Consider the following 26,925-nt stretch of genomic DNA (forward strand, 5'->3'; position numbering starts at 1 on the left):
CTCGAAGCGAACCTGCACAACAGAAGCAATCGAAAGAAGTCCTTCAGAGAGCACCGGTGTGGTGCCGGCCAAAAACTCTCCGACGGTCAAGTTAGAATTCTTCTGTTTTACTTAGAGCGTTAGAGAGGGTCCATTAAAGCGTACCTCGATTTGTGAGGGTGTTAGGTCTTTTATAGTGGTAGAGAGTTGACTTTTCTTCTTGGTTTTCAAATCTTTTCCATGTGGGACTCTAATACAAATTCTTCTGAGCGTGGTGAGCAAGGATTTCCATTTTTGGATCTTAGGGCTTTTCTAGGCGATAGGGGGTTCGGATCATGGGCCCTTACTATGTCTGTCAGCGATGGGCCTTCAAAGCGTATCGAATTATCTTTACACAGGCCCAGCAGTTCCGATCCGTCAGGCCCATTAAGGTAGGCCCATCAGGCTCTATATTTTATCATCTTCAGTTGCCCCCTTCACCCCAATGGTCCGTCACCTTTTAGGTCAAAGGATCAATGGGGTGACGATCCTAACGTATGGGTATGACGGGTATTTTATGACGGAGTGAAATCCGTGAGACAAAAAGAAGGTTTCAAGTTTATAGTCACAACTGGTTGACGGATTTATGCAAGATAGGATGACGGTTCCAGATGGATCAACCCGTCAGAGGAAGATTCATCAAGTTGACGGTTACATGATGGGTACAAATCTGTTGATGCGCGTACTGACAGGTTGTCAGCATTTATTGAGCATGGCCGTTGTATAGGATCGAAGCATCGCTTCGTCTTCCGTGCATCTCCTATATATATAAGGCACCTCACTCTCTCATTTTTTCAATTTTCAATCAGAAATCGTTTGTCAGAGCGAAGCCGTCAACCTTGTCAGAGCCATCCGTCGAGGACGAGTATCTACTGATTACATTAACCGTCACCTCTCCTCTGCTAAGTGTGGTAAGTACTTCTAATACCATAATCAAGTTACATTTCCGTCCTTGCATTGTTGTTAGGCTTACCATACCCGTCAATACTTTCAAACCCGTCGGTCTTAGGTTTCATCGTCAATTGTAGGAAATGTCTAGTGCGTCAAGTAACCAGTCGGTAGTTTGTGATGGAACGGAATACGAGGATGTATACCCGTCCGGTCATAAAGACCAAGAGAGCCCCGGCGAAGATAGGAGTCCGTCTGCCTCTTCTTCATCCTCAACAAATGAGGATGTGGAGATAGTTGAAATAGAAGGTTCTGATGACGACGGGAATCAAGCACTGGAGTCCGTTGTAGGTGCTGATGGACTAAGGCAGTTCATCATGTTGCCAGAGTGGACGGTGCATAGGTTCACATCCGTCATCAGGGAGAAACATTTTAGCACTTTTAGAACCAACTTCCAAATCCCGGACTACGTTTCCATCCGTCTACCATATGTGTCAAAGAAGTGTTACTATGAAGGGGTAGACGGTGTCGGAGTATACGAGCAGGCGTCGAAGGCTGGACTTCGATTCCCGCTTTCTACACTTTATAGGGAACTTTTGCACTATCTGGGGTTGTCCGTCACCCAGATATCCCCTAACGCCTGGAGGGTCTTCATAGCCATGGAGATTCTTTACGGTGCAATGTCGGATGGAGAAAGGAGACTGACGGTCCGTGAATTTCTTCACTGTTACCGTCCAGACAAGATTTCTGGATCAAGGAGGATGTATAGTTTTGCTAGTCGGAGCCCCTTGTTGAAGGTGATCTTTGAGACCCCAGACTCAAATAGAGACTGGAAGAGTCGCTACTTCTTCCTGGAGGGTGACAGATGGATGAGCCGTCCAGGGGAGACGGAGTACATGCCCGTCGACACAACCTGGGCAGTGATAAATCAATCGTGTATGCACCCGTATTAATTTTGTAATGCTTTTCATATCCGTCCATTTTTATGTGTATATCTTGATCGCCTTTCTCTGCAGGTAGACGGCACCCACAAGTTAGCCTTAAGGAATTTAGTTTCTTTGAAAAGATTTGCAGAAAAACTACGCCGGAGGAAAGGACTTGGGCTAAGTTGGTGAACCCGAAGACCATACATTGGTACTGCGACGGTCCTAAGCCCACCCAAAAGGCAATTAGATACGACGAGCGAGTTCATAGACGTAAGCCCGTCGACTTTATTTTGCCATTTAACTGACTTTACTTAGTTTTAATTTCATCCGTCATTATTTGCAAAGATGAAAGACGCAAAAAGGAGAGCTTTAATTAAGTCTCAAGCCGTCAAGAAGAAGGAATCCGGCGAGGTGATACCTAGGGTGTCGGCTTCAGCCCCGAAGAGGAAACCTACATCAAAATCCGACCGTCCATTTAAGCAACCAAAGGTCTCTCTTGAACCTGTGGTTGGTTTGATGGCTGAGGGTAACAAGACCGTCACCCCAGCTAAGCAGGGGACGGGAAAAGGATTCATGACGGCCCCAGACTCTAAGCAAGAGAGGCCTCCTTCCCTTCTCCGCGACGACTCCAAGTATGCGTTGGAGAAGCTGTCGTCTATCATCACGGCGGAAGACTATGAAGATCTTGGAAACCACTTGACGGAGGCCATGGGGGAGACGGGCCTCTTTGCCGTTGCTCAGGTTGGTTATGTCCGTCAAATATGTTTGTTTTTCTTTTTCGTTGTTATTTAAATTATGTGACGGGCTCTTTTCTTGTTTGCAGTCCTTGGTCATGATGAAGGGATTACTGGACCGGTGTCTCAATCGTGAGAGTACCTTGGACCGGGTGCGCGCAAAGGCGGAGCAGACGGAGGAAGAGCTTGGTCAACTCCATAAATGGAGGTCCAATATGGAGAAGAAGCTGGAGCTTTCTGAGAAGGCAAGGAAAGAGCTGGAGGAGAAGACGGTCGAGGCGTTGACGGTCATAGAGAAAAGGGAGGCGGAGATTAAAGAACTGAAGGAGGAGATCCGTCATGTGAAAGAGGTAGCTGTCAAGGAGTACCGCGACTCAGAGTCCTTGTTGGGCGAGCTGGCGGAGTCTTTCCTTCAAGGTTTCGATGACTCTCTCCGTCAGGTCAAGAAGGCCTACCCAGAGCTGGATTTGTCAATGGTCAAACTTGAAGACCAAGCCCAGACTTCTGCCCTCCCCGTCGCCTCCGAAAATACGGAGGACCTTTTTGGCAAAGACGTTGTTCAGGGAGACGGAGAATCCGTCCCGTCGAAGGATGTCCAAGTCGCTGAACCAAAGAAAGTGGATTAATCTCTATGTAATTTATTTTGAGAACAATCCGTCCTCTCCCTTTTTTTTTTTTTTTTTTTTTTTTTTGGTTTATTAATTTACTTTTCAGAACAATCCGTCCTCTTTAATTGTATTAAACACTTGCCTTCTGGGCTTTTGGCTTATTAATGTTTATATACTTTCTATTATTGTTTGGAATTTGTTTGAAAGTCCGTCCTCCTCCTTGAGGAAGGATTTTCAAGAGAATATTTGTTTATCCGTTATACCCCGTCCACATTGCAGACATATTATTTTGTGTTGATTGATCCGTCCATTTAGACGATCCGTTGTCCGGCCTCGTGGACGGTCCACCAACTTTTCAGCATCCCGTTATCTGTCCATTCTCGGACTTGTAATTTTGTTTGCCGTCTTTGGTGATTCGTCCATTTTTGGGACAGATTTTCCATCAGCGTAGGGCTCCGTCGATTTTGGGGGACGTTTTTAGTAACCAAGTGACCCGTCCACAACGTGGACTTGTAATTTCGTTCACCCTTTTGGTGATCCGTCCACTGTGTGGACAGTTTTATATCTTGTTAATGATCCGTCCACTTGGTGGACTGGTAATCATTTTCACTGTTTTGATGATTCGTCTACTTTGTGGATAAAATCATAACACCGTTTAGGTGATCCGTCCACTTTGTGGACAGTTCTTTCACGCTGTTGGTGATCCGTTCCCTGCGGACTTCATTTTTATCCGTCCATCTTGTGGACTTAAGTTATCACCCCTGTAGGATGTTATCATCCCTGAAGGATGATCCGTCCATCTTGTGGACTTTTACTTTGTGTCCGTCCATTTTATGGACTGACAGTGATCGTCCTTGTAGGGTGATATCTCCCCCGTAGGATGATCCGTCCATCTTGTGGACTGCATTTTGTGTCCGTCAATTTTGTGGACTGAGGATGATCGTCCTTGTAGGACGATCCGTCCATCTTGTGGACTTCATTTGTATCCGTCCATCTTGTGGACTTGAATGATCATCCCTGTAGGATATTATCATCCCCGTAGGATGATCCGTCCATCTTGTGGACTGCATTTGTATCCGTCCATCTTGTGGACTTTTTAAGTCGTCATCCCTGTAGGATGTTCCGTCCATCTGGTGGACTTTATTTAGTTTCCGCTAATTTTGTAGACAATTATAATGACATCCAAGTAGAAGATCAAAGTAGTATCTGATTATAGAAATGCGTAAAGGAAAAAGTGTCTGCCCCCTTTGGGCTTAAAAAAGGCACGACAAGATTGTAGCAAAGAAGACAGTTAAAAGAGAAACTTATAAAAAGCTTAAACAAAAACTGGTTGCCGTGTCACTATTACTGGTATTATTTCCTCAAATGCTCGGCATTCCATGGATGCGGTAGCTTCTCTCCATCTGTTGTCTCCAGGTGGTATGTTCCTTTCCTTTTCCATGACGTAACTCTATAAGGTCCTTCCCAGTTGGGGCCGAGTTTTCCCTGTGTAGGGTCTTTGGTTGCGCCCATGACCCTCCTGAGTACGAGGTCTCCTACTTGGAAGTTTCTGTGTCGGACCCGGGAGTTGTAATGTCTGGACATGCGATCCTGGTATCTAGTAATCCTTTGCTCCGCCGCCGACCTAACCTCATCTATCAGGTCCAGCTGTAGCCTCATGGATTCGTCATTCCTGCTTTCGTCATGGTTGTGAACCCTGTAACTTGTGAGCCCAACTTCTGCTGGGATGACCGCCTCGCTCCCGTATGTCAGTCGAAATGGCGTCTCTCTTGTCGGAGTCCTCGCCGTTGTCCTGTATGCCCACAGTATGCTCGGCAATTCTTCGGGCCATATGCCCTTTGCCCCCTCGAGCCGAGTCTTGATAATCTTTAACAGGGATCGGTTCGTGACTTCAACCTGGCCATTAGCCTGAGGATGGGCGGGTGATGAGTAGTGGTTTTTTATTCCTAACTGTGTGCAGAAATCCCGGAAGTGGCCGTTGTCGAACTGCCTCCCGTTATCTGAGACAAGAACTCTAGGAATACCGAACCTGCATACGATGCACCGCCAGACAAAACTTCTAATGTTCTTTTCTGTAATGGTGGCCAAGGCTTCCGCTTCTACCCATTTTGTGAAGTAGTGAATACCCACTGAGCGAACGGCCATGGAGCCGTTATAGGGGTTAGCTCCTCAGCTGGCTGTCCGATAAAATTGCTAAACCTCTGGCATTTGTCGCAGCTTTTAACGTAAGACTCAGCATCCTTCTGCATAGTTGGCCAGTAATACCCAGCTCGTACCAGTTTGTGTACTAACGACCGCGATCCAGAATGGTTCCCACATATCCCTTCGTGTACTTCCCTCATTACGTAGTTTGCCTCCTCAGCCCCCAGGCATCTTAGATAAGGACGAGAGAAACCTCTCTTGTAAAGAATGTCTTTTATTAAGACGAACCTTGCCGCTTGGACTTTTAGCTTTCTTGCTGCCTCCTTTTCTTCTGGCAGTAACCCGTCCTTTAAGTATGAAGTTATCTATGTAGTCCAGTTTCTTTCGAAGCGTATCTCCTGCATGTTGTCGGGGTCTATTAGTGGAAAAAATTGAACAAAATAAAGTGCATTACCCGGTGTCACCATATGTTCTGCTGAAGCGGCTTTGGCTAGCCGATCAGCGAGCTCATTTTCTCCCCTGGGGATTTGGATGACCGTTGCTTTTAATCCGTCGATTCTCGCCCTTACTTGATCAAGATATCTCTTCAACCTTTCCCCCTTGCATTCATAATCTCCGTTTACTTGATTGGTCACGACTTGAGAGTCGCAATAAACGACCACACTTTCAGCTCCGGCGGCTTTGGCTAGGTCGAGTCTTGCCGCCACCGCTTCGTATTCTGCTTCATTGTTGGTAATGGGGAAGTCGAGACGGACCATACATTCAATCTTGTCTCCTTCAGGTGACAGCAATACTATGCCGGCCCCTCCAACTCGCCGATTGGATGATCCGTCGGTGTAGATGCTCCACTGGGGGGGTTCTTCTGCCCCCTTGTCCTCGTCACGCGTAAACTCTGCTATGAAGTCGGCTACAGCTTGTCCTTTAATGGCCACACGTGGACGGTACTTGATATCAAACTCACTCAATTCTATTGCCCACAGCGTCAGTCGACTCGCGGCTTCAGGATTACTCAGTGCCTTCGCAAGGGCTTATCGGTTATTACGTTCACGGTATGGGCTTGAAAGTAGGGTTTGAGCTTGCGAGCTGCCGTGACCAATGCAAAAGCGAGTTTCTCCATAGGTTGGTATCTTTCTTCGGCACCGCGTAACGCCCGGCTGGCGTAGTAGACAGGCTTCTGTGCATTATCCTCTTCTCTAATTAAGGCCGCGCTTACTGCCACAGAGGAGACAGCCAAGTAGAGGAAGAGTTCTTCACCTGGTTGCGAGGGGCTCAGTAGAGGTGGTGAAGATAGATAGGCTTTTAACTCCTCAAAGGCTCGCTGACACTCGTCCGTCCACTCGAATGACTTTTTCAATGTTCGAAAGAAGGGTAAACACTTGTCCGTCGCTCTCGACACGAATCTGTTCAATGCCGCTACCTTGCCGTTAAGGGTTTGTACTTCCTTCACGTTTCTCGGGGGGGCCATCTCCATTATGGCTCGGATTTTGTCCGGGTTAGCTTCAATCCCCCTTTGAGATACCATGAATCCTAGGAATTTGCCTGCCGTTACGCCGAATGCGCACTTTCCCGGATTGAGTTTCATGTTGTAGGATCGAAGCGTGCCGAATGTTTCCTTGAGATCTTCCAAGTGGTCTTCCTCCTTCCGGCTCTTCACCAGCATGTCGTCGACATAGACTTGGACATTCCTCCCGATTTGCTGTGCGAACATCTTGTTCATTAGTCTTTGGTATGTTGCCCTTGCATTCTTCAGGCCGAATGGCATTACTTTGTAACAGAAGAGCCCTTGACTGGTTACAAACGAAGTCTTCTCCTGATCGGCCTCGTGCATGCGGATCTGGTTATAACCCGAGAAAGCGTCCATGAAGCTTAGCAATTGGTGTTGAGCCGTCGAGTCTACCAGGACGTCGACCCTTGGAAGGGGATAGCTATCTTTGGGGCATGCTTTGTTAAGATCGGTGAAGTCCACGCACATCCGCCATTTACCGCTCGCTTTCTTCACCATTACCACATTCGCCAGCCAATCGAGATAGTAGACCTCCCTGATGAAGCTTGCCTCTTGGAGTTTGCGGACCTCTTCCGCTATTGCTTGGTCTCGTTCCGAGGCGAATACTCTTTTCTTTTGTCGGACGGGTGGAAACGAGGGCAACACATTCAACTTATGTACCATGACCGAGGGATCTATTCCTGACATATCGTCATGGCTCCAGACGAACACATCCTTATTGCTCCTCAAGAAAGCTACGAGCTCTTGACGGATTGCGGGTTTGGCAAGCGTTCCGATCTTGGTGGTTCGGTCTGGATTGGAACTGTCGAAAGTTATCTCCTCTAGCTTCTCTGTAGGTTCTGCCGTCGTTCGGTGTTCTTCTATGTTCAAGGCCTGGATTTGGTCTTCCACCTCCATCATAGCTACGTAGCATTCTCGTGCGGCAATTTGACTTCCGCGTAGCTCTCCTACCCCATACTCCGTTGGGAACTTGATCATTAGGTGGTAAGTTGATGTTGCCGCCTTCCACGAGTTGAGCGTGGGTCGTCCAATGATAGCATTGTAGGCGGACAAGCAATCGACCACCAAGAATGTTACGTCCTTGGTGATTTGTTGGGGGTAATCTCCTACTGTCACCGATAACGTGACCGCGCCCAAAGGGAATATCCTACTCCCTCCGAAACCAACGAGCGGGGCGTTTGTCGGTATTAGCTGCTCCCTGTCAATCCTCATTTGCTGGAACGCCGGATAGTACAAGATATCGGCCGAACTACCGTTGTCGACCAACACTCGGTGCATATTGTAGTCGCCTGCCCGCAAGCTGACGACGAGGGCATCGTCGTGTGGATGGTGTAGGCGCCTTGCATCCTCTTCCGAGAACCCGATAATGGGGTCTTCCCTTCTTGCCATCTTTGGCACTGTACCCGCCAACTGGACATTCTGTACCATCCGAAGGTATGTTTTGCGAGCCTTTTTTGACGATCCGGCCGCAGCTGTTCCTCCAATTATCATCCTTATGTCCCCTAATGGGGGCCTTGGTCGCTCGTTTTCTCGACGGGGGTGTTGTTCTTGTGGGGGTTGATCCGTTCTCTCCTTGCTGACGAACTTCTTCAGCTTCCCTTGTCGGATAAGGGCTTCGATTTGTTGCTTCAAGTCGTAGCAATCGGCCGTGTCGTGACCATGGTCACGGTGGAAGCGGCAATATTTGTCTCTGGACCTTTTGTTGGGATCACTCTTCAGCTTTCCTAGAAACGTCAGGGATCCTTCGTCCTTAATCTGCATTAGGACTTGGTCTATCAGAGCGGTCAACGGGGTGAAACTTGTGAACCTTGCGCCCATGGGTTTTGGACGTCTCTCCTCCCTCCGATCTCCCATCCTTCCTTTCTTCCGCCCCTGGTCCTGTCGGGGATCCTCTTGTCTGTCTCTTTTCTTGGGTCTATCTTCTCGGGCTAATAGTGCGTCTTCAGCGTTCATATACTTGGTGGCCCTGTAAAGCACCTCTGACATGGTCTTTGGGTCGTTTTTGTATAGGGAGAACAAAAACTTACCCCCCCTCAGCCCGTTCGTGAACGCTGCCACCAATATCTTGTCGTTGGCTTCGTCGATCGAGAGCGCTTCTTTATTGAAGCGTGATATGTAGGCCCGTAATGTCTCCTCCTCTCTCTGCTTGATATTCATTAAACAAGCCGTGGATTTCTTATACCGATGTCCTCCGATGAAGTGCGTAGTGAATTGAGCGCTCAGCTCCTTGAAGGTGCCGATGGAGTTTGGTGTTAGCCGGCTGAACCAAATCCTTGCTGCGCCTTTTAGGGTTGTAGGGAATGCCCTACACATAATTGCGTCTGCCACTCCCTGAAGGTGCATCAGGGTCTTGAAGGTCTCTAGGTGATCGAGAGGGTCCTTGATTCCGTCATAACTATCCATACTTGGCATGCAGAATTTACTCGGCAGGGGGAAGGAATTGACGGTTGCCGTAAATGGCGAGTCAGTCCGGTTGACAAGGTTGTCAAGATCACTGGACACTCGCCCCTTGAAAGCGTTCATCAGCACTTCCATCTGTTCCTTCATCGCCTGCATCTCCGCGATGATGGGTTGTGGAGCCATATCCGTCACTGAAGGGATGCTAGTGTCCCGTCGCACTGGTCTGCTCGGGGCGTTACTCTCCTGTGGTCCGTCATGATTTCTCCTTTCAGCACTGGTCCCTTCTTGATCTGCTCCTTGGTTATTGACCGCCGCACTCTTTTGGTTCAGCTGTTCTTCTAGGTTGTGGTTTTGTTTGGTGAGGCGCTCCACGGCTGCGGCGAGTGTCCTGCCCTGTCTCTCAAGGGCAGTCGTAGGGGATTCCTCTTCTTGAGCGTCGTTAGTGGTTGCCATCGAGCGTGTGAGTACCATGTAACTCTTTTGTCTAGGAAGCGATAATGTGCTACGGTCTTCCCCACAGACGACGCCAACTGATGATGTCGAAAATTGTCACCAATGGGTCACACCGTACTCGCGACTCGAAGCGAACCTGCACAACAGAAGCAATCGAAAGAAGTCCTTCAGAGAGCACCGGTGTGGTGCCGGCCAAAAACTCTCCGACGGTCAAGTTAGAATTCTTCTGTTTTACTTAGAGCGTTAGAGAGGGTCCATTAAAGCGTACCTCGATTTGTAAGGGTGTTAGGTCTTTTATAGTGGTAGAGAGTTGACTTTTCTTCTTGGTTTTCAAATATTTTCCATGTGGGACTCTAATACAAATTCTTCTGAGCGTGGTGAGTAAGGATTTCCATTTTTGGATCTTAGGGCTTTTCTAGGCGATAGGGAGTTCAGATCATGGGCCCTTACTATGTCTGTCAGCGATGGGCCTTCAAAGCGTATCGGATTATCTTTACACAGGCCCAGCAGTTCCGATTCGTCAGGCCCATTAAGGTAGGCCCATCAGGCTCTATATTTTATCATCTTCAAAATTAATTCAGAATTTGTCTCGTGATTTTTTTTTCCTTCAAAAAGAAAGAATTTTCCACATAAATATTTATGTTTTTATGTGTGATTGTTATTTTGGATTGTTAAAACTGTTAATAATATTATTTGAGATGCAACATCTTAGTTTTATTTTAATTAATATATAGCTTCCAACTTGATTCTAAAAAAATTGATAAATAAATCCAAAATGTTAGAAAAATAGAGGGAAAAAAACAAAAAAAAAAACAAACAAATATCCATGTGCCTCACGTAACCACAGACATTGGGCCCAAAGTAGGAAAAAAAATCTAAGGCAGCAGCACAGCAAGTCACGACCGTCAATTTTTTTTTTTTTTTTTTTAGAGACACGACCGTCAATATTGACTCATGCCATTGCCAATTCGCAAATGACATCCATGCTGCTTACCTCAGTATCCAATCGCAATCCAAATTGAACGTCTATATTATTATTTTTATTATTATTATCATCTTCCCCCACAAAAAACATTACTATTATTATTATTTATAAATTTAAAAAAATACTATATTATTTATAAATAAATAAAAATAATTTTTTTTTAAAAAGAATTTCAACCGACGACACATTCTCTTAATAATAACTATTTATTATTAGATCAAGACACTAATTAATTTTTGTTGAATATATGTTGTGATTGACTAGGGCGGATATGGTTAGTTTTAACTTTAGCATGCCCTCTTGCCCTTGGGTTAAACAGCACCCCCACCCACAGTGTATGTGTAGTCATTATTAAAAAAAAAAAATTCATCAAAAATTTTACCAGTTAAATTAACGAAAATCCAAAAATAATATCTGCCCTTACATAAAATGATATACATGATCAAAAACAAAACGTGGACACAGATCAGCGGTCCACACGTCACAAACCAATGGCACTCCCTAGTGTAATTTTCAGACACAGCTATAGAAAAACATGGAATCATTAATAAAAATAAATTCTAAACTAGATTAGGACTAGTACCTGTACGAGAACTAGGTAGCACTACATAATCGTCAAGCCTCAAGCTTTTATTTTTTATTTTTTATTTTTAGTTTTCGACCAAACAAAGCATTAAAGCATGAACATGCCCTCTTCATTTTCCAATTTCGTTGCTCAATTGGGTCTCTTGCATTTTTGCTTCATCTTTCCCTCTGGTAATGTTTCATATCCCTGAATTTTTGTTTTTGTTTAATATGGTACTTATAAAAAGATCTATGTAAATCTTCTTTTGTGCGAATTACGAATTCCATGTTCGAATATTGGTGGTCGGTGAATTTAATTGTTGTATAGTTTTCATCATTATTGTTTTTGGGTTCGGTTATGTAATGGGTATTTGTGATTTTTGAGTTCCTAGTGTTTTTAATTTTTAGGGGGCTTTTTTTAATTTTTAATTTTTATTAATTGATAATTTAACTCTGTGTGTTCTGGTATTTATCAGAGTTTAGATTGATTGTGTTTGTGGAAATTAATTTTCAGTTTTTTTATTTGTTATAGTGAATTTGAGAAGGTCAAATGTTTGTTTGTTATGTGGGTTTGTTGTGTAATTTAGGGAAAATGTTTCTAAAAATGGATGGCTTGATGTGTGCCCTTAGGGCACACATTAACCGGAACCTTATAATTTCGAGATGTGTTTTTGTATTCTGAAATGTGGATGAGGCACTGGCAGTATTGCTTAATTCTGGTTCATAACTAAGTGAATATGAGGGCTAAGAGCCATGTAGCTCAACGGGCACCTCCTGGTGTTTGTAAAAGACAACTATGGTTTGAATCCCCCCTCTCCCATTGTAATTATTGAATTATAATAAATAAAAATTAAAAAAAAAAAAAATTTGAGGGAAGTCAGTTTAGTTCAATTTGGAGGAGTATAAAAGTAGTATTATTATAATATTATTAGTCTTCTTGTTCTCTTGACAGTCTACTCTGTAGTGGTGTGTATATTTTTGTGAGGATATATATTTGGGTGTTTAATCTTCTGTAAATACCATTTGGAGCCAAATTGTGCCAGGTTTGGTTTTTGGAAATGCTTGTGTTAATTTAAGTTTCTTTAAAGATTGAAAAGAAAAACATGTGTTTTCTTCTTTTGTATTTGATAGAATTTGAAAAAGTGCCTTTGGAGATCTCGTTATATTTGTTTTCTGGCTACATTGTGTGAGAGTCATGAAAATGTCATAAATTTCATCTCATAGCTATCTCTATGGGCCGGATTCTTTCATGATATTGATGTTGTCCCTCTCTGTCATTCCTTTTTTGCCTGTTAAGCTTTTGCATTCATGACAGGGAAGTAGAGTAGCTTTAACTGGCAGCGTTTGGACTAATGTCAAAGTAGGAGGTTCTTCAAGCATTGAGTGATTTTTCACATTTCTAGATGGGTTCATTTTTGAGTTTGGCTGTTCCAAAGATTAGGACGAGGGACTACAATGAGATATGTCAGAATGAGAACTGCAAGAGGCAAAGAATGTCATCAAGCTTTGATGAGGATAGCACAAGGCTGATTCCGAGTCTTCCTGATGAGTTATCAATCCAGATTATTGCTAGACTTCCTAGAATTTCCTACTTCGATGTGCGGTTGGTGTCGCGGAAGTGGATGGCAACTGTTATGAGTCCTGAACTATTTAAATTAAGAAAGGAGCTTGGAACAACAGAAGAGTGGCTATATTTATTGACTAAGGTTGAAGAAGATAAACTTCTGTGGCATGCTTTGGACCCTTTGTCAAGAAAATGGCAGAGGTTGCCTATGATGCCCAATGTTGTTTATGAAGATGAATCTAGGAAGGGTTCCTCTGGGCTTTGGATGTGGAACATGGTTGGTCCAAGCATAAAAATTGCTGAAGTTATTAGAGGCTGGCTTGGATGGAAGGATTCATGGGATCAAATGCCATACTGTGGTTGTGCTATTGGAGCTGTTGATGGATGCCTTTATGTGCTTGGTGGATTCTCTAGAGCTTTGACCATGAAATGTGTTTGGAGATTTGATCCAATTCAAAATGCTTGGACTGAAGTGACTTCGATGTCTACAGGTAGAGCGTATTGTAAGACAAGCATTTTAAATGACAAGCTATATGTGGTTGGAGGTGTTAGTCGGGGCCGAGGTGGTTTGACTCCTCTTCAGTCTGCTGAAGTTTTTGACCCCTCAATGGGGACATGGTCCCAAGTTCCAAGCATGCCATTCTCAAAAGCGCAAGTGTTACCCACCGCCTTTTTGGCTGACATGCTAAAGCCTATGGCCACTGGGTTGACTTCATACATGGGAAGGTTATGCGTCCCTCAAAGTTTGTATTCATGGCCCTTTTTTGTTGATGTTGGGGGAGAAATTTATGACCCTGAAACAAATTCATGGGTTGAAATGCCAAATGGTATGGGAGAGGGATGGCCTGCACGGCAGGCAGGTACAAAACTGAGTGTTGTAGTAGATGGTGAATTATATGCATTTGAGCCTTCTAGTTCCCTAGATAGCGGTAAAATCAAAGTATATGATCAAAGAGAAGATGCTTGGAAAGCTGTTATTGGAAAAGTCCCTATTTATGATTTTGCAGATTCAGAATCTCCATATTTACTTGCTGGTTTTCATGGAAAGCTTCATGTCATTACAAAAGATGCCAGGCATCACATTGCAGTTCTCCAGGCTGATCTGTGTTCTTCACCATCAAGCTCCACTTCTCTCTTTGCTACCTCCTTAAATGAGCATTCTGACACAGTGGCAGAATCTGATGCTGTGGTTTGGAAGGTCATTGCTTCTGGAGATTTTGGGTCTGCTGAGCTGGTCAGTTGTCAAGTACTTGAAATTTAGCATCATATTATGCTTATAGGCTAACAAACCCTTAAGATATTGGTTTCTTGGCTATATGGTGATCTGGATGGTGAATTACAGTTGGGTGCCACGATATTGATAAGTGTTTTATAATATGTTTTCATTCGTATATAAAGAAACATTATATGATTTGTACGAACTGTCTGATGAGGCAGCTACTTCATGTTTGCAAATTAAATTATAATAGCCAGAAGATCATTGGCAAGTTTTTACTTTTCTTGGCACATATCATGCCCTCCTTATACCTTAAGATGTTGCATCCTTTGAATTCAATGGTACATCTGTAACTTTTGAAATCTGGTTAGTTACTAAATAAGCAATTTTATTATGAATAATGGTGCCATATGATTGTTTTGATTATGACGTAAGTATTTGATTTTCGTAAGGGAACTCATTACTTGATTCTGTATTGTTTGTTGAATGTAATTGTGCAATATTAATAAATTATGCAGCATGCCTTCACTTGCTTGGTTGCAGCACCTTTTGAACATCATCAAATCTTCTGTGGCTTCTGCTCCTCTGCTAGAACTTGTGTTGCATCTCCTATATTAAATATCCTACATGTGTGTGACTCAAAATTGAGTTTCTTCCACTTAAAAAAATTAAGTAATCAAGATGAAAAATTGATGAGCTTTAATTCAAGTGGCACCACTTTCCCCTATAAGGAGGGGGTGCAGGAGGTGAGATTGTGGATTTAACGCCTGCTGGTTGTGACTTATCATTTTTTTTCTTGTAACTTATGAAACTTGCGTCTAATACATGTGTAAACCATTTTAAGTGATTGAATTTATAGCTCTTTTGATTTATTCTTTTTAAAGCTATGCTGTTATTGATTTAGTGGGTGTTCGTCAAACCTTGAACTGAGCCAGCCATGAATAGTTTAATACGTTTAAAATTTTAGAATAAGGTATTGGTTTTCAGTCAGATCTGTTTTTAATGGCTGGTTCTAAAGTTTTACTATAAAAACCTTGAGCGAAATGGTAAACGGAATCTAGAAAAAGCTTTATTATAAACCCCAACTAGTTCAAAAGTTGACTTGGATTCTTTCAGGATTGATTTAGAGTTAAAATGAACAAAATCCTTTGCAATAACTTTTGAAAGAAAAAATCCTTGCCTTGTCAATTGTCTATATTTTTTGCCCCTGTAGATTTGGTCACTTTGTCAGTTATAAGTGCAGATGTCCTTGCTCATTCAATATGGAATCATCTTATGGCACGCATTGTCACTCTGAGTTGATTTAATTTGTGGTCCTTGCCTTGTCAATTGTCTATATTTTTTGCCCCTGTAGATTTGGTCACTTTGTCAGTTATAAGTGCAGATGTCCTTGCTCATTCAATATGGAATCATCTTATGGCACGCATTGTCACTCTGAGTTGATTTAATTTGTGGATTCATGTGGAAAGCTCAAAACCATGGATAGTAAATGGACTTGAAATTGAATTGACCTTTGAAAGTATTGGTGCCATTATATTTCAATATCTGCAATTTCCACTTCACATTGCACTTTTTATTATAGAATGAGTGATCATTATTAACGCTCCAGCAATATGTGGAATAGAATAGCTGTGGATTATAATTATGTCTTGTTATGCATAAATAAGATACTATTAGACTGTTTAAGCAAATTATTAAATGTAAGCAGATCTTTTCATGCAAAAGTCATCCTCCCAAAAAGCCACAAGGAATTTTCTGTCATCTGTACCAGAGAGCGTGTAACCATTGTTTAGTTGAGAGTGCATTTTTGAGAGTGACTTCTGCAAAACCTAAAATATTGAGTTTTTTCTCTGAATCAAATATGTAAGAATGGGATATTGATATTGATTGCCGACCTTTAGCTTTGCTTAATCTTTTGTCTTGTTTGATGTCTTTGATACCCTTGGTGGTGTAAGAATTTGTGTATATGGCCTTTAAATATTATAGCCTTTGATTTTATGGTGCTTATGCTGTCAAATCAATTGGAAGTGAGCCCTGTCCTGCTAACAGATTGTTCTGTCATCTGTGACTAGAGAGCATGTAATGTTGGTTAGTTGAAATTGCATTTTTGAGAGTGACTTCTGCCGAACCTAAATACTGAGTTGTTGCTCTGAATCAGGTATGTAAGATCGGGAGATTGATAGTGATTGCTGACCTGTAGCTTTTTTTAATCTTTTGTATCTTGTTTGATGTCTTTGATACCCTTGGTGGTGTAAGACTCCTCGTATATGGCCTCTAAATATTATAGCCGTTGACTTTATGGTGCTCATGCTGTCAAGTTTATTGGAAGTGAGCCCTTTCCTGCTAATAGATTGGCAGGTTAGATTGTTGGGTTGAGAAGGATCTCTGCTTACCACGAAATTTGAAAGTTCTAATCAGTTGAAATTATAATGACAAGATTTACTCTTGTCAAATTCCTTTGAATTTTGCTGATTAGAGCTGTTCGGTCTGAAATCCCTTCAACTGTGTCTCAAATTCATTCTAAAATTATTTGTGGTGAAGATGATGGAGCACAATGTATCAGCACAGTATTTGATTCGGTGGCATCATAATGATCAGAAGTTGACTAAAGAAACATGGTGCTGCAACATGTGTCTCCAACATTTCAAGTTGTTTGGTGGTAATCTCTTATCCTCTAATTAGTTTTAGCTGTTTATGGAAATTATTATGTATTGGAGGCAACGTTAGTCATCTCTTATCCTTTGGTTAGTTTAGCTATTTATGGAAATTATTGTCTGTTGGAAGCAAGGCACTATGTGTTGACACTGTTAGTAGGCATTGTGAATGATGTTGAATGTTGACAGGAGTAACTATCAGATGACCATGAGTACAATGGTGAACTGAGGACTCATACACGCACTTGCATGCCTAAGGGTTTGTTTGGAATGGACCTTCACCTCTCCTCTCCTCTCCTTTCCTCTCCCTCCATCTCCTGCCATCAAAATACAGAGTAAGGGAGGGTTGTGGAGCTTTATTTTTTCATTCCAGTTCTCTTTCTTTCTCTCTTTTTGGCTTACACGATGGATTATATATTTTTGGATGATATTTGCTGTCTCGGTTCCTCATTACACTACTAGACACCTGGAAATTTCTTTTTTTCCTCTCCAAAATTCTGCATTATTCTTAGTCCAGATCACATTCTTTCATTTTGGTCAAGGATTCATCATTATTATAAATACAATTATTCTTATTCTCTCTTTTCCACTTATTTTTCCCTTTTATCAGTGGTGGTGGGCCATTTTGATTTGATGCTAACAATATAAAGATATGCCTGATGTTTTCTAGCATCTCTTGTAATTTCACCAATATAGATTAGAATTATGTATGTAATAGTTCTGTCAATCTCACATCTCTTACAAATTTTGAGATAAATTTAAGCCTTGAGGATTATTCTTCAAATGGTTTTATATGGGTTATAATTATAAGGCTGGTCAGTAACCACTGGATCAACAAAAGGTTATTACTTTGCATTCTACATGCTTGGTTTCTACTTGTAAAACTTGCTAGGTTTTCTGAGGGTGGAATCTGTTGGTGCTTGATTGACAGGTGGGTCATTCTAAATAGTGAAATGAGGGGGAAAAAAGAAGTAAAAAACAAATGATGGTGGTAGGGAGTGGTGATGAGGGGAATTGATGTTGAAAGCTACCATTTCTGATTCCTTGTCAAATTGATACAACTTTTTCAACAATTATAAGGATGTGATATAGGCAACCTCAAGGAGTGAGTGACTATATTTCAAAAGGAAAAGTGGGTTAAGAAATGAATTTCAATATTAAATATAGGATTTGACCTGAAACTTACATCAAGAGCTTGCTTTCTCCAATGTTCATACTTCATATTATATTTATCTTATTTCTGCAATTGGGGGTCCTTTTCTAGTAATGGAATTTTCAACCTCTCTTGCAAGAAGAGATCCAATTATTTTGAAGATAAATCTTAGGCAGTGTTCCTCCAAACACATGTTAGTTTTGTGATCACCAAGATGAACCCTTGTAGCCTTCATTCATTCCAAAAGCCTGAAATTGCTGATCCAGTTACAGCAATTTTTCACAAATTTTCGGAATCACAAAGATGCCTTGGATAAGACTTTGGTTTATTAAGATGGGGTCCTCATTGTTGAATCTGTGAAGTTTTAAAGTGAGCGGAATTTTTTACCTCTCTAGCAGAATCGGTACATATATTAGTTTGTCTGATCTGGTCTTTGTTAGTAGTTGATGTGCTTTATTGATTTGTTATCACCAAAGTTATGAGTTGGCCTTCCATGACTTTGATCCATAGTTTGATGCAAGCCATGCAACTACTATGAAGATTGTGTCAACCAAGCATTAGGCTAAACCATTCATTAATAGAACATCAAATCAAATTGGTGGTTCCATTGTAAAAATCTTATCTTGATGATTATTCTTTACCCCACACATCCTCACCCCTAATAATAAAAAAAATTAAAAAGAGTTTGCATCTAATTCTCATGGCAGAACCATGTTATATGTGTTGATTTTTCTCAATAAAGAAACCGTTTCAGAATCCATCTATACCTCAAATGAAAAAAGTGTCTGCTTTTCTTTTCTTTTCCGAGGTGAAGTGAGAGCTCTTTCTAGCATAAAGGGGAAACAAGTTTCTACTTTCAACATGGAGAACCAATTTCTTCATACTTCAGTTCTGCTAGGCCTATAAACTATATAACGAACCTTTAAGCATACAGAATCAATTCAAAATCCCTCCATCAACCTTTTTTTAATCGTATTGCGGTCTTATCTCATAAGCAACATAGACAAAAGTTTGGTCGTTGATATGTTCTAATGTCACTATCAAACAGCTAATTGCTCCTTTTCTGAGTTGGTCTGATTTTTATAACCATGTATAAAAAATTGTACATAACAGGCAAGTTTTTGTGTAGTACAAAAATTCTATAGAAGCTTCTTATTATTAAACAAACTTTGTACGTTTTCCTAGTCATCTTGATTAGGTATTTTCTCAAAAAAAAAAAAAAAAAAAATTCTTGATTGGGTAAATTTAAGAATCTACTTACCAATCTTTTTTATTTTTTGGTTAAGTCTAACACAATACTTCCCACAATTATTAATATGGCTTATTAAGATTAATATGTAATAAAGATGAAGTTACTAAAGAATACAAGTAAATGTGATGTAGAACTCAAATCAATAGTTGAAAAAGATATTGTGTCCCTAGTATTATTTTTTTCTTTTTATGTAGAAAAAGTAAGGCTCATACGAGTCTAGTGTTCTTCCCTTATAGTCTTGTAATGACCCATGGAAAGGGCTAGCCATATGTGCTATATTATGATAGGACAAAACTTAGGTACTATTCCTTAGGTTTCCCTTTTAAGATTCAGTCATGTAACTACTTAACTAAAAAATACACTTTCATCCCATGTGAAAAAAATTTAGGGTTGTAAATGAACCAAGCCAATCATGAACAACTCGGACTCGGCTCGATAAAAAATTTGTTCATGTTTGTTTGTTTATAAATAAGCCAAGTTTGAGCCTTAGTTTTAGGCTCGTTTAATAAACAAACCGAACCTAAGCAAAAAAATTTGTTCACGAATAAGTTCGTGAGCTATTAGGCTTGATACACAATAATTCAAGCATAAACTTATTTATAAGTTTATATGTGTTAGCTAAATATACTCATTACACATATTTTAATAATGACATGGCTAACATGAGACCATTACCTATATTACCTTAATTTTTTCATTCTCTTTAAATTGATCAAGAACCACTTTAGACTATAGTTACATTTAAAAATAAATAAATAATTAAGTATACCACATATGATCCTTCCCTATCAACCATCTAAAGTAAAGTTATGAAATATGTTAATATTTTTTCATTCATAATAGTTACAAATAAGTATTTTTCTAATCCTTCACCATCTAACGTGAATGTAAAAATTGTATTTTGAACAATAGTTGAAACTGTAGACAATGAATGATGAATGAATGAATTTAATTATGCAAATTATTAATTTGAATAATGGCTAATCATAAGTAAGACTAAATGAATGATAAAATGAGTATACTATTTTCTTTTTCTTTTTTCTTAATTTTAGAGATTTAAGCATTTAATAATGTAATTTTTTTAGATCTCAAGCTCAAAAACTTGATCTGAGCTCGAGTTTGAGCTTGATATTAAGCTTGAGTTTGGCTTGACTAATTAATCAAGCCAAGCCAAGCCAAGTTCAACTTTTTTGGCTTTCCCACGAGCTCAAGCTCAAACACTATTTTTAAGCTTGTCACAAGCTCAAGCCAAGCTCAAACTTTTTAAGAGGAGAATCTAAGAAATAGCACCTAAGTATTGTACCTAAATCTTGCCCATTATGATATACCCCAAAAATACTAGTTTAGCTCAATTGAGTCTCTTTGTTATTATTAATAAAGCTTAGATCGGCCTAGTATATGTCCGATGTGGAACTTATTACACACCACACAACATACTTAATTAATATCCAATCATAGCTGAGACATCATAATCTTCCTCATTTAAATCTCTGATATCCTTGTTAGAGCTCACTTTGTGAGATAGTATCTTCCATATAACCCAAAAAGTTTAGTTTAGTCATAATTAAGGTTCCTTGTAATTGTTAATAAAACTCAAATTTGATATGGGACTCATCAAATAACCCCACACAACATACATTTAATCAATATTCAATCAATTTGGGGATCACAAATCCAATGTGGCTGTTGCTTGAATACTCTCCCTTGAATCAAGTTAGGTCACTCAACATCTCTCTCTCTCTCTCTCTCTCTCTCTCTCTCTCTCTCTCATGTAGTCACTGGGAAGTAGTAACATTTTTTTTAGAACATATGTGCTTATGTTACTACACTTGCAGATGTATCAGCTACTTAATGACCATAATAATATCAATATGACCTGATTAAAAATAAATTTATTTGAACGTGCCTTTCATTTTGACCAACTCTTAGGCCTCGCTATTTTAGGTTGCGAGTTGCGACTAGTCAAGTTAAAAGAAGTGTGATTTTCAGATTAATATATATAATAATTTAGAACTTTAGACCCAATCTCTGAATTTTTCTGAAATACTTAATTCTAGTTTGAGCCCTTCAAAGTTTGCACCATTTCTAGATTTTATGGCATGGGATTTAAGGTTTACCTAATCCAATTATCAAAGGCGTCAGATAATCTGTTTCTTTCCCTCGCAGCATGTTGGACTCAACATCAAGATGACTTAAGGAAAAGGGCATTGTTAACAGGACTCATCATATGACAAATTCATTTTGAGTGCACCCCAAGGAAAATAAAGAAATAAAATAAAGGTTAAACATTAATGATGAACTCTGGATCATACCATCATTGAAAACAGGACCAATTCTCTATCTCCAAATTCATTGTTTATATGTGTTTGTGTCAGCTATAAATAATATGCTACAAAATGGGTACTCATCAAAATTAGTACCAATTTAAAGTCAAAAGATCTGATTTGTTTTCTAAGTTCCAGATTCTGTCGTCATTTTAGAGGAAAGTTAAATCTCCCCTCCATTAACTACAGAGACACCCATTGGAGTAGTTTTTTTAATAGCAATTTGACAGTTGAATTGTCATATAAATGTTGATATAACTTTAGTTTTGTTTTCTAGTGGGGATCATTTGAAAATTGATACTTGATACTACCAGATGTTTCATACTAATCCCATATTGTGAAAAAAAATTTTAATTAAACTAGTTACCATCCTTAATGCGCATTTGATGGATTCTTGTGTATGTACTATGTATATAATTGTTCTGAAAAAATGAGTAACATGACACCATCATATATTCAATCACATCAAAGTACAAAAAAAAAATACATATATATATATATATAAAAGACTTTTATTTTATCTTTAACGTGTGGGAATCGCCAGATAGCAGTGGGCCAATTTTCAGAAATTCAAATCATGGTGTAATTATAATTAATAGTGTCCATGGAGATTAGTGGTTATTCTATTAATTAAAATAAAATAAAATAATATGGGCAAGCAATCATGTAAAAAAATAAAATAGTCACTTTCTACACCATTAGAATTTTCAGTTAGATTCAGGTAAAAGGATCTCTCATTGAGAAGTTCCTATTTAGGTGGTTCCTTGCTTTGGTCTTCTCTCTACATCAAACAATTTAGAGGAAGTTATCTTTAGTATTTCGTATACTTCTGTTCAGTTACTGCTCTGTGGTTGACATTTTAAGGTATTGGATCTGGATTTCCAATATTATCAGTTGGCAAACACTGTTCTTAATTGGTTCTTCAATGTTTTTGCTGAAGATTTCAGTCATCTTTTGTGGCAAATTGTATGAGAATTGATTTGGGTTCTCAATTTTTTTTCTTCTTCAGTGTTACAAGGAGTTTCCTAGTTGGCTAGTTCTCAGCTCAAAAATCTGTCTATAAGGAAAGAGAAGGCTTTGTGTTAAAAGAGTTCTTGAATCATTGTGGCAATTGAATCTGATTTCTGGTTATGAGAATTTGAGGTGGGTTTTTGGTGGGTGGTTCATCAATGGCTAGTGAAGATTTAATTGAGCTCAAATTCAGGCTTGCTGATGGCACCGACATAGGGCCAACCAAGTATAGTCCAGCTACCACAGTGGCATCTCTCAAAGAAAAAATACTTGCACAATGGCCCAAAGGTTTATAAATCTTTTCTCACCCCATATGATATGACTTCTATCTATGCATCATTAATTTCTGTATCTGGGTTGTTCCAAGTTACTGCCTTTTTGTACTTGTTAACCACTGTGAACTGTGTATTTTTTGTCTATTGTTTTAGAAACTTACACATGTTATTAGAAACCTTTCATTCTTATATGTGATTTTATATTCATGGGGTTGTTTGTAAGTCATTTATATGTAAGTTTACCATTCTGCCTTGAAGAGAAATATGTGGTTTTTCTTTTTGACATTACTCCATTCTAATTAGTCGGTATGTTTTAGTTGATTTTCTCTGCAAATTATGTCACTAGCAGTAGGTAGTCTTTTCCCTTTGATTTCTTTACATCTTAGTACTGCAGCTGATTGTGAAACTGGCACCTAAAGAATTGGAAACAGCATAGATTAGGGGGACAGGTTGTAAACCTGAATTATTGAAAAAAGATCTTATTGTTATTACTTGTTAGTCTTAAAATTAATGTGCTTCAATTATTGAAAATGATTTTTAGAAATAATGTTGCTATTACCATTATTCATGGTGGAATCCAAGCAAATATTAGCTGGAAACACTATCCCACTTTCAAGCCAGCATATATGAGATCAATTACAGATAAGAAATGATGCTTGAAAGTTAATATAATTCTATTATTCTAATGTGTTAGTGCCCTTTTTGGCTCATCACACTATGTAGCCCCAAACTTCATTTTATTGGTGTTTCACAATATCTTGCTTTCCATCCAAAAAATAAAATAATTAGATATAGGGAAAAAAAGTATCTTGATTAAAATATTGACCTCTAGTGTAATTCAATGATCCCAATACTTTGTTTAGTTGATAGTTTGATTTATATTTTTCTCATGAATATGATGATCTCTCTTTGGTAGAAAAAGAAAATGGTCCAAAAACAATAAACGATGTGAAGCTTATCAATGCTGGAAAGATACTGGAAAATAATAGAACAATTGCAGAGTCCAGGCTCCCAGTTGGTGGTCTCCCAGGTGGTGTAATCACTATGCATGTTGTTGTGAGGGCTCCTCTTCCTGACAAAAACAGTGGTAATTCATTTAATCATATGGCACTCAATTTTCACAAGACACTTTCTGACATATTTGTGTATGTTAAAAGTCTCCATGATGCTATTGCATTAATTTGTGTATGGGTCAAGCTTGACTTTGCTGCAGAATATGGTGGAAGTTTTATGGATCATGACTAGGATATATGAAGGTCTTAATAACAATGATAGTGGGTACACCATAATGAAAAACAATACCTTTTTTTACCCTTTGTTTTCTGTGCATATGATGCATCTCTATTCGTTAAAATGCCAGTTTTTGATAAAGCATGTAGTAATTTACTTCTTTTTTTTCTATTGGTGTAGGTTGGGTTGGGCAGGCATTGGTCATTTTTGTTTAGTTTACTTCGTTTAAGAGGAATACAAGCTTCTAGGTGAATTCATTGCTTAAGATGTGGTCCATCTCCATAAACCATCACATATTCTATAGTTGTCTTCAATAGAAAATTACCATTCGATACTCTCAAAATACAATAGAATGATACTCCATACCAATTAAAACAATCCATTGTCATTATATTGCTACATAATATTATTAACATAGAAAATATTAAAGGTTTTAGTATTACCAATTTTATTTATTAAAAAAAAAAAAAAAAAAACTCTTTTGGGGAGCACATTTTTGCCACATTTAGTATTTACCATACCTGTGAACAAACAACACAGCATGCTAGTTATTTGCATTTGGCTATCCTTAAATAAGGTCGTACTTAGTGCACAAAACTTCAATTTTTGTGAGAGTTTGGAAGAAGTATTTATTTTTAACTAGTCCTTCGTAACCAAATCATCACTGATATGAAAAGATTTCATTCATGAATTCATGGATAAGCATATGTAACAAGAAATGGTTGTTGCATTCTATACAGACAAAGTGCACAAGGATTCTCCATCGACGATGTGCTGTTCATGTTCCATCTTGTAGCTCCCAAGTAACAACATCAACACAGAGCTTATTATTTCAATTAATGTTAGTGTCTCCATGTGCTTCTGTTAGATACTTGCCGAGATTCTGTGTAGAAACTCGGTCCCTGGTTTTAATCAGATGCAGAAACAAGAAGCTTGGAGGTTCTTTGCCAGACAAACTTTTACTTTGATGCTGTGGTTTTCTTCAGTAACAAACAACACCTTGTGGTTCCTTCATTGCTTGTGGAAGAGGAATTGAGCCAATTGCTGGATTTGAAGCTTCATTTATTAAGAGAGTTTTCTTTGCACAATGATGAAAGGAAAAAAAAAGGATTTAAAAAGAAAAGAAAAGTTACAGAAGAAACAATTATTGGTTTGAGTTGGGGTCCATTATTAAACTGCTTAGAAGAATAAACTTTCAGATGACATGTAAACATTAAGATGACCGCTACTATGTTCAGCTTTTATCAACTTCATAATTTTAGGCTGACTTGTCTGATCCTCCCTAAAATATGACAAATTCAATAAGCATGTATACATAATGAAGCCTATGAAACTGATACATAATACCAATAGTATTTTACCAAACCAAAAAATATTATTGAAGCAGATGTCATAAGTTAAAATTCTCTCTTAAAAAAAAAAACATTTTTCCAAAAAATTAAAATACCAATCAGCCAAAAATTTTAATAATTTTGATCCAAAGAAAGCTGAGAATGGTGCTGTCAGAGGACTGGGAAATACCATAATTGGCATTCCCACGTGGCAGGAATGAAAAATATAGAACTTCCAGACCAGAATGCCCATGTTGCATTCACTAATGTTAGGTTAAGTGGAGTAATTATTAGTTATTCTGGAATTACATATATGTGACATGGTACTCCAAGCTATAAAAGCATACTACCTAATACAAAAGTTAATTTTCACCTGACTTTTTAAGCGTAGTGTGAGAAAATGTAATATAATTATTATATAGAAATATAATGTAAAATTTGTAGGTTAAATAGTGCATGTGTTATTTAAAAGTAATTTATATTTTTATTAGTTTTATGTTATGGAGCATATAATTTATTTTGCATTCAACAACAATACATAGAAGCATATATATAATTTAATAAAAAGATTTAAATTACATAATTATAATATTTTTTATATAAATGGAGAAGGTTTAAATGATTTTTTTTTTATATAAAAAAAATACCATAATCAGTTGACTAGTTTGAACATATCCGAGAGTATTAAAAAAAATGTACACGCCCATTCCATTGAACACTTGTAATATGTTACATTAAGTTTAAATTATTATATATTCCATTGAACATTTGTAATATGTTACATTAAGTTTAAATTATTATATAAGATTAGAATTGTAACCTTTTTTTTTCTTTCTAAATATAAGTATAATGCCTATATTATTGAAACTTGAATTTTAAAATAATCTTTTGAATATTTATCATTTTTATTATTTTTTTGGATCCTATATCTCTAACTTCTAAGCCCCATTTGGTACACAAGTTTAAACATATGTTTTCAGTTTTTAAACAATATTACACGTATTTTCACATACTTTTTCATTTACACGTATAATTGTCAAATCGTGAATCATATCATGAATCGATTTTTAATTTTTATGTATCATGTATCGTATCGAATCGTGTATCATAAGATACACAAACATCTAATAAAATTATAAAATAATTATAGATATATATAAATGATATACTCATTATAAATTCGAAATATATTCAATTAAATACCAATTTAATTATTACTTATGCAATAAAATTTAAGAAAGCTAACTAAAAAAATCAAATTAACTTATGTTTGTAACATGCACATTCAAATTGATTAAACTCAGAAGTGAAAATACATTATATATGAACCAAAATATAATATATTTTCATCATCTTATCTAATCAACTTCATCTAAGTCAATGTTATCATCATGTTCAACATCTTGCAAAATTATTTTTTCATAGACATTTTCCTCATTATTATCAACATTTACTTTTTTTTTATTCTAATAATTTATTCTATATTTTTTTTTTCTTGGCATTCTAGCTTTTTAGACTCATAACAAAATAAAAAATAATTATATTTTCATTTTATTATTAATAGCATAGAAAATATATTTGCATATATGAAAGTGAGTATTATGAGTATAGTCTAAATTTTGTAGGAGAGAGAAGGGAGGGAAAAAACACTCATGGGAATTAGACTCAATTAAGTTTCCCAATAATTTTGTGT

At 38.5% G+C, this 26,925-nt stretch overlaps 2 protein-coding genes across 4 annotated transcripts; both read left to right on the top strand.

Annotated features, from left to right (window-relative positions):
• The first annotated feature begins 11,154 nt into the window (after positions 1–11,154).
• On the top strand, positions 11,155–14,280 carry LOC126707950 (F-box/kelch-repeat protein At1g22040). Of its 2 annotated transcripts, none has more exons than XM_050407710.1 (2): positions 11,155–11,414; positions 12,520–14,280. In XM_050407710.1, the coding sequence occupies exon 2, from the start codon at positions 12,626–12,628 to the stop codon at positions 14,045–14,047; it is 1,422 nt and encodes a 473-aa protein (XP_050263667.1). In that variant the 5' UTR covers positions 11,155–11,414; positions 12,520–12,625; the 3' UTR covers positions 14,048–14,280. The 2 variants fall into 2 exon arrangements, with proteins under 2 accessions (XP_050263667.1, XP_050263666.1); XM_050407709.1 differs by having other exon boundaries at positions 11,156–11,414; positions 12,538–14,280.
• Positions 14,281–22,069: 7,789 nt separating this feature from the next.
• LOC126709372 (membrane-anchored ubiquitin-fold protein 6) lies at positions 22,070–25,168 on the top strand. Of its 2 annotated transcripts, XM_050409583.1 has the most exons (4): positions 22,080–22,249; positions 22,395–22,684; positions 23,588–23,758; positions 24,642–25,168. In XM_050409583.1, the coding sequence occupies exons 2-4, from the start codon at positions 22,555–22,557 to the stop codon at positions 24,695–24,697; spliced, it is 357 nt and encodes a 118-aa protein (XP_050265540.1). In that variant the 5' UTR covers positions 22,080–22,249; positions 22,395–22,554; the 3' UTR covers positions 24,698–25,168. The 2 variants fall into 2 exon arrangements, with proteins under 2 accessions (XP_050265541.1, XP_050265540.1); XM_050409584.1 differs by having other exon boundaries at positions 22,070–22,684; positions 23,588–23,755.
• Positions 25,169–26,925: the final 1,757 nt, after the last annotated feature.

This window comes from Quercus robur, chromosome 12, assembly GCF_932294415.1.
Source record: "Quercus robur chromosome 12, dhQueRobu3.1, whole genome shotgun sequence".
NCBI lineage: Eukaryota > Viridiplantae > Streptophyta > Magnoliopsida > Fagales > Fagaceae > Quercus > Quercus robur.

What these genes read in the sequence shown, in the direction of transcription:
- LOC126707950 (XM_050407710.1), top strand. Translation starts at nt 12,626, where the DNA reads ATGGGTTCATTTTTGAGTTTGGCTGTTCCAAAGATTAGGACGAGGGAC.
- LOC126709372 (XM_050409583.1), top strand. Translation starts at nt 22,555, where the DNA reads ATGGCTAGTGAAGATTTAATTGAGCTCAAATTCAGGCTTGCTGATGGC. An exon ending in ACTTGCACAATGGCCCAAAG is followed by an intron (nt 22,685 to 23,587) that starts GTTTATAAATCT and finishes TCTCTTTGGTAG; the next exon opens with AAAAAGAAAATGGTCCAAAA. An exon ending in TCTTCCTGACAAAAACAGTG is followed by an intron (nt 23,759 to 24,641) that starts GTAATTCATTTA and finishes CATTCTATACAG; the next exon opens with ACAAAGTGCACAAGGATTCT.